The sequence below is a fragment of the Hylobates moloch genome, unplaced genomic scaffold, assembly GCF_009828535.3.
Source record: "Hylobates moloch isolate HMO894 unplaced genomic scaffold, HMol_V3 SCAFFOLD_15, whole genome shotgun sequence".
Lineage (NCBI taxonomy): Eukaryota > Metazoa > Chordata > Mammalia > Primates > Hylobatidae > Hylobates > Hylobates moloch.
Genome location: NW_026652290.1, coordinates 48,719,007 through 48,734,095, shown reverse-complemented (window position 1 = coordinate 48,734,095; position 15,089 = coordinate 48,719,007). Strand labels below are relative to the sequence as shown.

Here is a 15,089-nt window from a genome sequence, read left to right as displayed (position 1 = left end):
CTGGCCTGGCTTCCGAGACAGTTGCCTCTGAGGGCAAGGGAGGAGAACCCCCTTATTCACAAAGAGGGTCCAGCCTGGCCCCTGAGCCCTCCTTTCATTCATTTCTGATGCCCCGTGGGTGACCGCATGGGGTGTGTGCATGCACGTGCTCACACACACACACACACACACACACACTGGCCTTCAATCCTTCACTGTAGCTGGCCAGGCCTGGGGAAGGCTCACGGGCTGATGGTTTTGCCCACAACCTGACTTCTCTGAGGGTCACTGGCTGGCACCCAGCACAGCATGAAGCACATTTTTGGGTGCCTACCATGTGCCAGGTGGGGTCGTGCTGCAATCCCATCGGGGTGGCGTTATCCGTCCCACGGCACGGATAAGGAAGCCGAGGCACAGAGAGGGAAGGGGCACTTGTCAGAACATGGGGCCACTCCCCTGCAACTCCTTGGCTCCCCTGGCCAGCTCTCTCCTTCGGCTGAGCCATCTGTGTCCAGGGGCAGGGTGGGGGCCGCAGCACCCCGTCCCACCTGTCTCTGCCGGTTGCTCTCTATCCCCAATGGGCCATCTCTTTGGCCCCCTGTTTAGATTCAGCATCCGGGTGGGAGCCAGGGGCTAAAAATACTCCCGATGTGTTTAGATGGTTCTTGGAAAATAAACTTCCCCATCTTGGCTCTTGGTTTGCACACTTGCTGGCCCTGCTTCCTGTGACTCTGATCTGACAATGTGGGGGTGGAGGAGGAAGGTGGGGTGGAGGAGGGTCTACAGGGGGCCCAGAGTCATGGGGGCGGTGTGGATGTCTCCTCATGGTTCGTGCAGGCTGCCGTGTCTCAAAACTCCAGGGGGCGCCTATACCGACATGGCCTTGTGAACGGTGCCCCCCACGTGGTGCAACCCCGAGGCTCTGAGCTTGTGTGTGTGTTGGGGTGGGAAGAGGCAAGGAAGCTGGTGGCTCCATGGGCACGGAGGCATGCTCCCTGCTCTGGGCCTTGGTTCATCCATCTGCAGAAGGGGCTACCCTTTGTCCCCCCATCTAATTGGGCCTGGCTGTCCCAGGCTCCTGCTGTCCCCAGTGACCTCGGAAGGAAGGCCAGGCCTCTCTGAGGTTGGGGAACTGTTCCTGCACCTCGCACTACACATGTCCTAGCTGCTCTGTTTGTTTATCTGAGAAGGGACAAAGGCATTCTTTCCCCCAGGGACGAAGGACGATGCCAAGGCCCAGGGAGGGGCTTCCTTTGGAGAAGAGCTGCGGGACAGAAGTCAGTTCCTTCCGCAGATGGCTGGACACGTGGGAGGTTTTTCAGGTTGTTCCAAGTGTCAGCTGTCGCAAGGTCCGGAGGACAGGAAGAGGGCAGCGGAGCAGGACACAGGGAAGGGATGTGGGTGCATTCTGGAACAAGATTTAATCCTCCATCAAGATTTAGTCTTTTCAGCCAGGCGCAGTGGCTCACGCCTGCAATCCCAGCACTTTGGGAGGTCAAGGCGGGAGGATCACTTGAGCCTGGGAGTTTAAGGTCAGCCTGAGTAACTTAGGGAGATCCTGTCTCTATGAGGGGGGAAAAAAAAGCCAGATGTGGTGGCACACCTGTGGTCCCAGTTACCTGAGAGGTGGAGGTGGGAGGCTGGCTTAAGCCCAGGAGTTCAGGCACCATTGCACTCCTGCCTGGGCAACAGAGAGAGACCCTGTCTCAAAAAAGAAAAAGAAAAAATTAATCTTTCTTTTCTTCCTTCCTTCCTTCCCTCCCTCCTTTCTTCCTTCCTTCCTTCCTTTTCTTTCCTTCCTTCCTTCCTTCCTTCCTTCCTTCCTTGCTTCCTTCCTTCCTTCCTTTCTTCCTTCCTCCCTCCCTCCCTTCCTTTTTTCTGTATAGAGAAAAACAGCATACATACATGGTTTGGCAGTTTCCAAGGTTTCAGACATCCACTGGGGGGTCTTGGAGCATAACCTCATGAATAAGGTGGGACTCCTGCAGTTGTGACAGAGACCAGACGGTCTTCAAAACCTAAAATATTTGTATTTTTCTACAGGAAAAGCTTGCCAACCCCTGGTCTACACACCTGGTATCTTGGACCATCCTGCCCCAGACTTCCTCTGTAACAACCCATATAATGTTTCTATGACCATAGATGTAAAAGGAAACTGTGACCTTTACCAAAATAAGCAACTTATTTTTCATAAATTACTTATGTAATAAGCATCCTGTTTCCAAAACAGACCTCAGTTTTCATGTCTGTTTTGAACTGACATTTGTCACACTGCTGACTCCTTTGTTACTGAGAGAACGATATATTCTTGAGATCAACTTTTCTAAGAAATGTTATTTTAGCGCATGTTCCATGGAAAGGAGGGTTTATGTTTCCAAAATACAGATGTGACAAAGAGGAAGCACATCTGATGGCCAAAAAGGAGAAACAACAGAGTGGATCCTGAGGCCTCCTGTGTCCTTTCAGCCTCCCTCTGCTACTCCCGCTGCTGGCCACGCCAGCCTCAGGCAGGGACTGCCATGCACACTTTCCATGGCAGCTCATTTAACTCTTGCAGGAAACCCGAGAGGCATGGTATGTTTCTGTCTCTGCTTTACTGACAAGGACAGGGAAGCCCAGGGAGCGAGGCGTCTCACCCAGGTCAGTGTGGGCGCACACAGGAGGCAACCAGGGCATGTGGCAGGGCCCCACAGGACACCAGGGCTTCTCAAACCCGCTACCCTTTCAGGTCCTTCTGCTGCTCACCATTGGTGAGGTGGGGCTGTCAGGAGCAAAGAGAATTTCTGGATTTTCTCCTAACATTTTCCCCTACTTTAACCTCCCTTCATCTGTTGAATTTATTGCAAATCTTTCCTAGTCTTTTAGTTTTCCCATACTTAAAAAAACCTTGTTTTTAAAAATTACATAATTAGGCTGGGCACAGTGGCTCATGCCTATAATCCCAGCACTTTGGGAGGCCGAGGTGGGTGGATCACCTGAGGTCAGGAGTTCGAGACGAGCCTGGCCAACATGGTGAAACCCTGTCTCTACTAAAAATACAAAAATTAGCTGGGTGTGGTGGCACGCGCCTATAATTCCAGCTACTCAGGAGGCTGAGGCAGGAGAATCACTTGAACCCGGGAGGTGGAGGTTGCAGTGAGACCATTGCACTCTAGCCTAGGCGACAGAGTGAGACTCCATCTCAAAAAAATACAAAAAAAAAAAAAAAAAAAGTTAGCCAGCCGTGCTGGCACACACCTGTAATCCCAGTTAGTTGGGAGGCTTAGCTAGGAGAATAGCTTGAACCCAGTAAGCAGAGGTTGCAGTGAGCTGAGATCGTGCCACTGCACTCCAGCCTGGGTAACAGAGTGACACTCTGTCTCAAAAAAAAATTTTTTTTTAAATTATATAAACTCATGGCGAAAAATATCAGCATTATGGAATATAAAATTAAATGTCTCCTGTAATCCTAGCACTTTGGGAGGCCGAGGCGGTGGATCATCTAAGGCCAGAAGTTTGAGACCAGCCTGGCCAACATGCTGAAACCCCATCCCTACTAAAAACACAAAAAAAATTAGCCAGGCAGGCACCTGTAATCCCAGCTACTTGGGAGGCTGAGGCAGGAGAATCACTTGAACTTGGGAGGCGGAGGTCGCAGTGAACTGAGATCGCACCACTGCACTCCAGCCTGGGTGACTGAACAAGACTCAGCCTCAAACAAACAAACAAGTCTCACCCACCTTCTAAAATAATTCCCATTTTCCAGATCCATCAGACACTACAGATAGGGAAGGAAAACTTATTCCATTGGACACCCACAGATATATCTTTATCATCTTATAAACACTTAAAACGTATTCAAACCTTTTGTGCATACTTTCATCATATTGTAGGAAAGTTCTCCCCAAGAGACAGGCGTATGGGGGTGCTGTTTTCTTTCTCCGAATGTAAAAGGGATTTATGGAAACAAAACTGTTCGTGCTCAAAATATTCTGGGTTTCTACTAGAAACTAAATCCATTTTCCAACCACAAGGCATTCCATATCGAATCAGCAGCCTGCACTTTCTGCTCCTCATGAGAATTCCTAAATCAGCCATCTTTGGTTTAGCTCCAAAGTTTATCAGCTCATCTTCATCTTCACTGAAATTTTCCAGAGGAAGTGGAGCAATAACCTGTAGCCACCCAGGGCCCCTCAGAAGCCCTGGCTGTAGGTTTCCCATCACTGCTTCCTGAAGGGAATCCATGTGCTAGACAGGAAGTCACTTTATTGCCCGTGAGACTTGGGAGAGGCCTTCCAGAGATCTGGCCAGGCTCAGCCACTATCTTCTTCCCCAGCCTCTCCCTGTAGTAGCAGGTGGGGGTGCCAGTGTAAACAAGGGCCCTCATGTGGGCTGAGATGGGAACAATAGGACAGAAGGTAGGAGAAGGCAGCAACTGGGTGGACTTGGTGGCTAGAGACGGGGTTCTACATACCATCCTCCTCCTGCATAAGCCAAAGGGGACTGGCACTGAACGCTAGGCTGGGCAGGCCAAGGTGAGAACGGGAGCGCACACAGCCTCAGCAGCGCAGCCTCTAAAGAGCGTTCCTGGAGAAAGGGGCTATGTCTACTGCCATCAGTGAAGGAACTGGCCCCAGTAGGCAGCCGGGCCTGTGGCGGGGGAGGGTCCTCTGGGCACATCTAGACTTGAGGGTCCTCCCACTTCCCACTGAAGCAATTCCCTGCTCCTCAATCTCACTGCCATACGCAAAAACAAGCAAACAGGAACACTTAAAAGTGGGCTGATCAAATGCTTGAGTTTATTAACATGTCTCCGAAGTCTTTTTTACTGGGAGTTTCAGGGTGGTCTCTGAAATCCATTGCTGTTGAGCTCCAACTCCAGGCCCCATGGGGTTGCACCAAGCTGCTCAACCTCACCTGTTTCTTGAAATTTTGCTGCCTTCCACTAGGCAGAAGATGGGTCCAGCCAGAGACATTGAAGCACCAAATGGAAAAGCTCTTCCTTCTTTCCCCTCTTCCTGTACATCAGAAAGAATGCATTAGAAAGAAAAGGAGTGAGAATTTGGGCTTTCTAAGGGTGAGACAGTGTGGGGCTCCTGTGGGGAGGTGGGTACTCCTGCACCCAGTGTGGCCTCCTGCTCCCACCGCTTTCCAGCCGTGGGGCTTTTCCTCGTGGAAATTACTTTCCAAGTTTGATTTTTCCATCTGTAAAAGGAGGCAAGTAAGGGTTGGTATGAGGATCAAATGAATTAACAATTATCAGACTGACACAAACATTCCACTTAAACAGCCAAATTGACTTAAAAGGGCAACATAGATGTCTGAAGCCAGACTGCCTGGTGGGCAAGCTGGAGAAAGCAACTTCTATGCAAGAACTGTGTCCTTTCAGAAGCTCCAGCCAGAGCACATGTGGTTCGAGAGAGCCCTGAAGACAGGCCTTGCCCCATACAAACACAGAACAAATTGTTCTCCACCCCCTCCCAACACAAAACAAGAGCAGTGAAGAGCCACAGAGTGATGACCACTACAATGGATACAGTATTGCTGAGCCTTCCATGGGCCAGGGCTGGGCAAAGAATTTCATATTCATTAACTTATTTCTCACCTCAACTCTGTGAGACATGCACTCTTCCCCCACTGACAGATTCAGAGGAGGGGAGGAACTTGCCAAAGAACATGCAACTGCACATGGTGTAGCTGGAGGTTGAGACCAAGTGGACCACTAAGCTACCTGCCAAATTGAGTTGCAGAAACCCCAAAGGAGGCATAGAACATGGTTTCCAATAAACAAGAGCTCATGTGGGCACTTCCTAATGATAGAAGCTAACTGTCCGAGAGCACGACTGTCTTGGGACAGGAGGTCATGCAGCAGAGCCCAGGGAGGTCCGCCCTGCGCAGAGAGGGAGTGCAGACCTAAGGAGAGCCACACTGTGAAAAGAGGAAAAACCTACAGATTGATCCCACCTGTTCAGAGCAACAGGCACAGCTTCACTCGGGACCACATGTGCCCAGGGGCTCTGCAGGGCTGGGTCCTGGCTCTGGCCATCTCTGCACAGCCTCTGCTGGGCTACTCTGTGAGAGGTCACGCTGGCAGCAGGATCTCAGCCTCTGCTCCTTTCCCTAGTACAGTTTGATCTCTGAATTCACTTTGATCTTTTACCAGTTCAGCTTCACCTCTTGCACCAAGGCTGTGATTTCTCAGGGCAAGTTGTCAGTTTTCCTGCAGTGTTCTTCTAGGTGGATTGTTTCTGATGTGGTTTCCTCTGATGCAGGTGAGGGAAGTAACATCTTGACTCCTCCCCCAATAAAATTATTCTCACAGGGCTTTACTAAACATGAGACTTGGGAGGGACCCAAGAGCTTGCTTGGCTGCAGATTCAAGGGTCCAGGACTCAGAAGAAAGTGGTCTGAGGCCGTCTAGAAATAGGCACAGATACTTCCAGGATGCATGTAACAATACCAAGTTCTCTGAGCAGTAGCTACTCCCTGCCAAGTAATCCTCCTTGAGAAATATTGATCAACCTTGCTTTATTCCAGAAAGAATTTAAGACTGCTTATAGAAAATATGAGGGAGCATAGTTAAAAAAGTGTTAAGTCCTCCTCCAAAACATGTGCTAACCACTAATATCAACATTAAGGACAGCCCGTGGGAGGTGGCTCACGCCTGTAATCCCAGCACTTTGGGAGGCCGAGGAGGGTGGATCACGAGGTCAGGAGATCGAGACCATCCTGACTAACAGGGTGAAACCCCGCCTCTACTAAAAAATACAAAAAATCAGCCGGGCGTGGTGGCAGGTGCCTGTAGTCCCAGCTACTCGGGAGGCTGAGGCAGGAGAATGGCGTGAGCCCCAGACGCGGAGCTTGCAGTGAGCCAAGATTGTGCCACTGCATTCCAGCCTGGGTGACAGAGCGAGACTCCATCTCAAAACAACAACAACAAAAAAAACATTAAGGATTTCAGCCGGGCACGGTGGCTCACCCTTGTAATCCCAGCACTTTGGGAGGCCAAGGCTGGTGTTCAAGACCAGCCTGACCAACATGGTGAAACCCCATCTCTACTAAAAATACAAAAAATAGCTGAGCGTGGTGGCGCATGCCTGTAATCCGAGCTACCTGGGAGGCTGGGGCAGAAGAATCACTTGAACCTGCAAGGCAGAGGTTGCAGTGAGCCAAGATTGCGCCAATGCACTCCAGCCTGGGCAACAGGGTCAGACTCCGTCTCAAACAAAAAAATAATATGGATTCTTCAGGTATCTGAGTACAGGTCCTCATGTCCACTGTGTCCAACTCATTACTGTGCAGACTGAGGCAGTCCAGCCCTAAAAATCCCCTCAAGCTCCTAGACGGGACTCTAGTGAGGGCAGAACTGCTGGGCTGGTAATTCTTCTTAGTGGAGACAAAGGAACATGGGACTATGGGCACTAAGTTACTTACCAGTCTTCACTAGAGGGTGTTTCTCTCAACTAAAGTTATCAAAATTGGGTGTTATAATTTTTAACTTGATATTCCCAGACAAGTGCCAGGAGAGCTGTTGCAAATAGCTAGCTGAGTGGAGAGGAGAAAGCCTCAGCAGAGAGGCGAGCTGGAGGGAGGGACGGATGCTATCCTTCTCTGGACTGAAGCAGTCATAGGATGGCTGCACAGAGAACTCCTGGCATGCAGAAGGGGGCGTGGGGATTCACTCTAAGATGCGTGGGTTTGGGGTACCCATTCCAGGCCTCATGTCCACTGTATCCAACTCAATTTCCTCCTAATTACTGTGGAGACTGAGGCAGCCCGACCCTAACAGTCCCCTCCTCCCAGCTCCTATTCACCACTCCAGTGAGGGAGAACAACTTTTGCTTTGGTTACTTCTCTCAATGGAAGGAGGGGACAGGGACTGTGGGAAACCAACTATATAGAGCACAGGCTCTCTCTCTGTATATAGTCCAGTGGAGGGTATAATTAAAGCAAACCCTTAGAGTAGGAATAGCTGGTCAGCAATTTTCCAGGTTATGGCTTGAATACAGGTGTCAACCCATGAATGTATGAACTGGTACATTTCCACTCTATGAAACACGATATGAAATTTTAAAATACTCAGGGAAACATAAAGCATTTGTTTATTATTGCTATACTCCAGGCAAAATCTCTTAAAACAATTAGGCTTGATAATGGAAGTATAACCAGAACCATTATTCATGAATTTACATTTTGTTCTTTTCTGCTGTTGAGACTTCACTGTTTCACACACACCATCTACCCACGACCTTTAACATACAAGAACAAGAAGAATTAACTTGAAAGTCACAAAGCATGGCTTGACCACTTGCCTAGTTCCTGACTTTAGGCCAATCACTTCCCCTCTCTGAACCTGTTTCATCCTGTGTTAAAAAAGAAATGGGAGAGGAAGAGGAGAGGATAGAATAAGGCTACAACTGAGATAACACAGGTGATAACTGAAAGAATATGAATGAAATTTCACTGTGAATAAAAAATATTATATAAAATAAAGTATCACTAATAACAAATAGGGTTGTGGAGGTAAACAATCTATGTTCCTGGAAGCCTGAATGACAGTAGCCGAGATCTAAATCCTGGGGCAGGACAAAGGATATTCACAGCCAAGTCTCTAAACTCACTAAGGAAGTACCTGGCTCAACAAGCCACTTAATATGTACCCAGCTACACCCTAGAAACACTTTGTCAGTTTTATTTTACCTTAATATACATTTGTGCAGGCAATAATAAAAGGCTATTACACAACAATTCAGTGAGTTTTACCTAGTTTCAAGAATAATGCATGCAGTTACAAATGAGAGGTAGAAACACTGTATTAAAGACCTAAAAATACAAACGTCATATAAATAAACGTTCAAATTAACTACTGGAATTTCATACAGATAAATAAGGTAAAAATTACATTACTTTGTCAAAGTAAAGGAAAACCATGTTTATTTTTATCAGTACATTAAAATTAGATTAATGCCAAAGAGCTCTGTGCAATTTGTCAAAGAGTTCAGATTATTTTATTTAAAAGGATTAAAATAAAAGGATTAAAATTGGTGAATGGTTTATTCAAGTATTCAAGCAGGTAAGTAAAAGAAACCAAATAATACACAACGTAGGAGCCATTCCTGGAGGGATATTAACTGCCTGCATTCTCCATGACTAGCTATTTGGTGAACTGTCAGGATTAACATTGAAAAATAGACATTAGGCAGAAAACAGCTGCCCATTTTCCTAAGAGAAAACGAACTTCATTTTCCACTCACTGCATGTAGGAACTCCACATCACTAACAAGCCTTTAGGTCACCAACTTTGTTTTGGCCCTATTCAAATGATCAAGAGTATCTCTTGATCCATGATTTTGTTTCTAATGCTGCCCAAATAAATCTAGCCTTTAATAAACCTAAGGTCACAGGCATCAATGTACATTCTGCATGCACAATAAAAAATGGAACCAAAAGCTAACAAAAAACATTACTGAGAAAATCTGTAGGTGTAGATGAAGAAGTTAAAAAAAAAAAAATGTGCAAAGGTTCACATGAATACAAATTTTAACCACTTAAAAGTTCACTGGAGATTACATGTGAATTCTGGAAAGGGTATATGTATACAATCAAGTAAAATATTTTAAACAAGTCCATTGTGCCTTAGTTAAATTACAAAATCCAATACACAGTTGTTTTAATAAATTAGCGCAATATGAAAGATTTTGGAAGATTAACATGTGTCCATATTAGGATCAAACTGAAGATTTCAAAATTTCTTCCAAGATCCATGTTTCACTTCTTCTTAAGCTATTTCTTCCTGAGCTGTTTAAAGATGCATGCTCAGATTTAAACAAACTTACTCCAAATATCAAACTGCCTGGATGAGGGGTGAATACTTTTACCTTTTTATACCTCAGCAAACACATGGAATTTCACACACTGCTCTGATGAACCCAGTGACAAGCACTCACTTTGTTTCATTTTTAATTATCTTTAAGAATAACTGTACCGATTATCCTAGTTCTAAGGTACATTTATTCACTAAGTCCAAACTGGGAGCCAAACATTCTTGCTCCTGCTTCTACAGGAAAAAGGGAAACGGTGACTTTCTCCAGTAAGGCAGATTTCCTACAAATATTTAGTTTTTGGATTGTTTTTCCTTTTTCAAATCACTGCTTGTTCTTTGGTAGTCACCAGTTAAGAAGCTAGTTTCCTGGGGATGGGGTGACAAAACTCAAGCTGTAATCCCAAAGGCATCACCTCACGTTCCCACCATCGGTCCATGGGATGAGGCTGCTGCTCACACGGTTGCGGTGCTATGGCAGAGCGCTGACAGTCTTCTCTCAATACTACATTTATCTAGAAATAAAATAACAAAAATGAAGAACTAATGAAAAAAATCACTATACTGTCATCTCTATTCTATCTTTGCCCCAAATTTAACAGTTCTGAATATGTTTTCTTCTTTCTGCTTGGTAATAGTTATGACTTCTAGCTTAGTGCTGCAAAGTGGTAAAATTTAGGTAAGCACGTCGGCTAGCTTGCTCATAACTGCAAATAATCTTAGAACTGCCATCCTCTTGTGGCTACTCAAAATGTAGCAGGACCACATACACTCCAACCAGTCCACCATCTCTGCCTAAAAAACCAGATTATTGGGCTTGTATGTGATAATAACATCCTGGTATCCCATTAATCTCCACTCTGCTATCTATACCAAGTCTGTAGTACACAGAAGTTTAACAGGACTCTTCAGTCACTAAGCCCATGAGGCTTAAAACAGTTACATTTAATAATAAAAATAAAGTCCTCCTACATATACAAACACTTGCCAACAAAGTAACACAGTGTAGAAATCTAAAGATGAATTACGCAGTCACCAGTGCTTTTCATGTATCACCTGTAACCCTCACAACAACCCTGCAAGGCAGGCACTGCTGTATCTATCTAGCTATGCATCTATTTATCTATCTATGTATCTATCTATGTATCTATGTATGTATGTATGTATCTATCTATCTACCTACTTACCTACCTAACTACCTAGAATGGAGTCTTGCTTTGTCGCCCAGGCTGGAGTGCAGTGGCGCAATCTCAGCTCACTGCAACCTCCACCTCCTGGGTTCAAGCGATTCTCCTGCCTCATCCTCCCGAGAAGTGGAGCTTACAGGTATGCGCCATGATGCCCAGCTAATTTTTGTATTTTTAAGACAGGGTTTTGCCATGTTGGCAGGGCTGGTCTCGCACTCCTGAGCTCAGGTGATCCGCCCACGTTGGCCTCCCAAAATGCTGGGATTACAGGCATGAGCCACTGTGCCTGGCCCTACTCCTATTTTATGAAAAAGAAGCTGAGGCCACACAAAGGCTCAGTGATTTGCTCAAGGCTGGAAAGCCACGATTCAAACCAAGGCAGGATTCCAAACTCGAAGCTCTTTGTACAATGCCTGTGATAGACAACTAAAATGAAGTAAAAAAAAAAATACACTACTTTGTAAGTCAACTTACATTTATGTACATTTTCAATATCTCCAGGGTCCTGTAGAATCTTACTTAGGCCTTCCAAAAGAAGGGCTGCCTTATGATAGCGATAAACAATATCTTCGGTCTGCTGAAACATCTCATCCAGGGCTGCAGACTGAACCTGGAACCGGTCAGCAAAAACACAATTCTCTCAATTTTTCCAAGAAAATACAAATTCATCTGGGCAATGAAGCTTTAAATGGAATCCACCTAAAATTAACGCATTTTGGTAAAGTGATACAGTCTGCAAAACTACATAAAATTGAAAGATTCTTTGGGATGAGGAATATATAAGAGCAACTTCATAAAAAGTCACTCTGTTTTCAAACACAGCCTTCTGGTATTCAGAGGTATGCTTCATAAATTTCATACTAGAACCCTTCTAAACTGGCTCTTTTATGACTTCATTATAAATTGATTTTAAACACACACTTCCATACAAGGGTAACCTGAAATTTCATTAAAGTAGATTTTGTTTCAATAATATAATTAAATGATGCTAATAGTCACTTACTGGCTTTATTGGCTTCTTTTTCTAGCCAAATAATTTTTGGGTGTAGTCATTCATTCATTCAAAGATACTTATTGAGCACCTACAAAGTGCCAGGCACTGTGCCTACAATGAAGGAGAGCTTGCAGTCTGGAGGAAGATACAGTCCTGCAAAAAATGCAATTCTAATGCCAAGGGAGACACATGGTATTACAGGAGGAAGCACTGGATGGTGCGGAATACATAGGGGATGCCTCTAACCTATATTACGGAAGGCGAAGATGATTAAGGGAAGCTTCCAGGAGGTGCTGTTTGTGCTGAATCATAAAGCAACAACAGCAGAAGTGAATCAGGTGAGGAAAAATGTGGGAAGGGGCTCTCCAGAAAGAGGGGATGGTAGCATTATTCACAAGGGTTTCCCCATCGACATTCTGATTTTCTCTTTGATCATTAAGTACCAGAACTCTCAGTAATCCAGTATCCAAATTTACTTGTTAATATGCTATATCTTGTTTTTGTTTTTAATTTTTAAAATGTATTTATGTATTCTTATACAGATGGGGTCTTGCTCTGTTGCCTAGACTGATCTTGAACTCCTGAGCTCAAGCAATCCTCTCGCCTCAGCCTCCTGAGTAGCTGGGATTACAGGTGCATGCCACTGCACCTGGCTATTCTCTCTCCTTCAAAAAAATAATTTCAAGCAGCTAACAATAAAGCAAATAAAATGGATACAGAAGATCAAGCCAGGACAAGGAAAAAGAAAAAAATAACTAAGTGTTAATGCCTCTAAGCTCACTAAGCAGCCAGGATGAAAAGAGGAATTTATTAAGTTATAGGGCTCTTTATTCTGAGAAGGAAAAACAGCATTATAATTCTTTATGGAGGACATTTTTCTGGTGCAAAATTCTAAAAATAATTTATCATATGAAGTCTCAACTCAGCATACAGTGATGCAGTGCATATTATTCATCTCAATAGTTTATAGCAATACGATATATACTATTTTTGTCAAGAATTTATATTCCAAAGTTATTTTCCTATGGTTATTTTAATAAATTTCAAAATAAGGCCATGGATGTAACATAACAGCATAGTTCACAGTAGACAAATAGAAAATGGAAAGGGAGATCTATTATGTTAATGTGTTAGAAATACAATTGGTGTGCCGGGCACGGTGGCCCACACCTATAATCCCAGCACTTTGGGAGGCTGAGGCGGGTGGATCACCTGAGGTCAAGAGTTCAAGACCAGCCTGGCCAACATGGTAAAATCCTTTCTCTACTAAAAACACAAAAATTAGCTGGGCGTGGTGGCAGGTGCCTGTAATCCCAGCTACATGGGAGGCTAAGGCAGCAGAATCGCTTGAACCTGGGAAGGGGAGGTTGCAGTGAGCCAAGATCATGCTGCTGCATGTCAGCCTGGATGACAGAACAAAACTCCATCTCAAAAAAAAAAAAAAAAAAGAAAAAAATATGATTGGCTAACTAATGAATTTTCCCCCACTTAACTACTTTTTCAACAGCCTCTATTTTTATTTATACTTCAGAGCAATTTTTCCCCGAGAGAGGCAGAAAACAAATTATTTCCAATATTAAAATCAGAAAATAGGAAAAGGAGGTTTTACTTTGTGTCTATACTACAATATCAGTAAGTGTGACCTGAGCACATAAATTTGTATGGATTAATAAAGCAGTGTTTTTCCTAAGAGTTTTATCAAGCCTAACTTTCTTTTTTTTTTTTTTGAGACGGAGTCTTGCTCTGTCGCCCAGGCTGGAGTGCAGTGGCGCGATCTCGGCTCACTGCAAGCTCCGCCTCCCGGGTTCACGCCATTCTCCTGCCTCAGCCTCCCGAGTAGCTGGGACTACAGGCGCCCGCCAACACGCCCGGCTAATTTTTTGTATTTTTAGTAGAGACGGGGTTTCACCGTGTTAGCCAGGATGGTCTCAATCTCCTGACCTCGTGATCCGCCCGCCTCGGCCTCCCAAAGTGCTGGGATTACAGGCTTGAGCCACCGCGCCCGGCTGAAGCCTAACTTTCTTAAACAACAGAAAATGCAGAAACAGATCCTGCTAATGCTTTTAGATGCACACTATAAAAAGATTAGATCGGCTGGGCACAGTGGCTCACACCTGTAATCCCAGCACTTTGGGAGGCTGAGGAAGGTGGATCACCTGAGGCCAGGAGTTGGAGACCACCCTGGCTAACATGGCGAAACCCCATCTCTACTAAAAATACAAAAATTCGCTGGGCATGGTGGCAGGTGCCTGTAATCCCAGCTACTCAGGAAGCTGAGGCAGGAGAATCGCTTGAATCTGGGAAGCAGAAGTTGCAGTGAGCTGAGATCGTGCCACTGTACTCCAGCCTGGGCAACAGAGTGACTCCGTCTCAAAAAAAAAAAAAAAAAAGATTAGATCATGCCTAATGCCAGCAATGTTTAATAAGAGCTGTAATAAACTGCTAGCTAATGTGGTAAACGGATTTGTAATTACATAAAATACATTCAGTAAATTACATTAAGAGTTGCTTAAATCCAATTACTTCTTTAGTAGAAGGCAATCCATAATACTTGGGACTTGAGACATTATCTTTTAAAAGGATAGCTGTCATATAGATATTCAATTAAAAAGACACTTAAAAGGTAAGTAGTACTATATAATATTAAACCTTAGAAAGGGTTACCATTTCTACAGCACAATTATAGATGAGTTTCTCTGCAGTCACACTGTTGATTTCATCAATAAACCTCTGTTTGTCAGAGAAGAATCGATTCAGCTTTTCTGTAAGTTTCTTGCACATGGTGATGCAGAATTTGTATCGTCCATTCAGATTCTTGACAACTGAAAAAAAATTGAGATGGGAACTAATTTTAATTTTCCTCCAGAAATAAAGACACAGTTATATGTATCTTTCCTGCTGATATATAGGGGAGGTGTCACTATGTGATCATTCAAAAAAAGAACCAGAAATAGGATTCTTTCATATGTTATCTCTTTCAATATGAAAAGATTGAGAATAATGCACTTCTGACTTCTATCGATTGAACTGCAAAAAGCTAATAACACAGCATCTTTTCCCTTTAAGAATATTGAAAAATAAAAACAACAATGGGTACTCATCAGACGCTCTCTCACAGTGTGATGGGAAA

General features: G+C 44.6%; 1 protein-coding gene across 2 annotated transcripts in view; it reads right to left on the bottom strand.

The window, feature by feature from the left end:
• Positions 1-8,037: 8,037 nt before the first annotated feature.
• The window catches only part of ULK2 (unc-51 like autophagy activating kinase 2), a 103,338-nt gene continuing 96,286 nt past the window's right edge, over positions 8,038-15,089 (bottom strand). Inside the window, exons 25-27 of one of the 2 annotated variants that reach the window (XM_032176777.2) lie at positions 14,624-14,781; positions 11,440-11,575; positions 8,038-10,293 (exon numbers count right to left, since the gene is read on the bottom strand). In XM_032176777.2, the coding sequence (XP_032032668.1) occupies positions 10,235-10,293; positions 11,440-11,575; positions 14,624-14,781 (353 nt within the window). In that variant the 3' untranslated portion in view covers positions 8,038-10,234. Of the gene's footprint in view, positions 10,294-11,439; positions 11,576-14,623; positions 14,782-15,089 lie in introns of those variants that run through there. The other variant, XR_009209971.1, reaches the window with a different exon arrangement.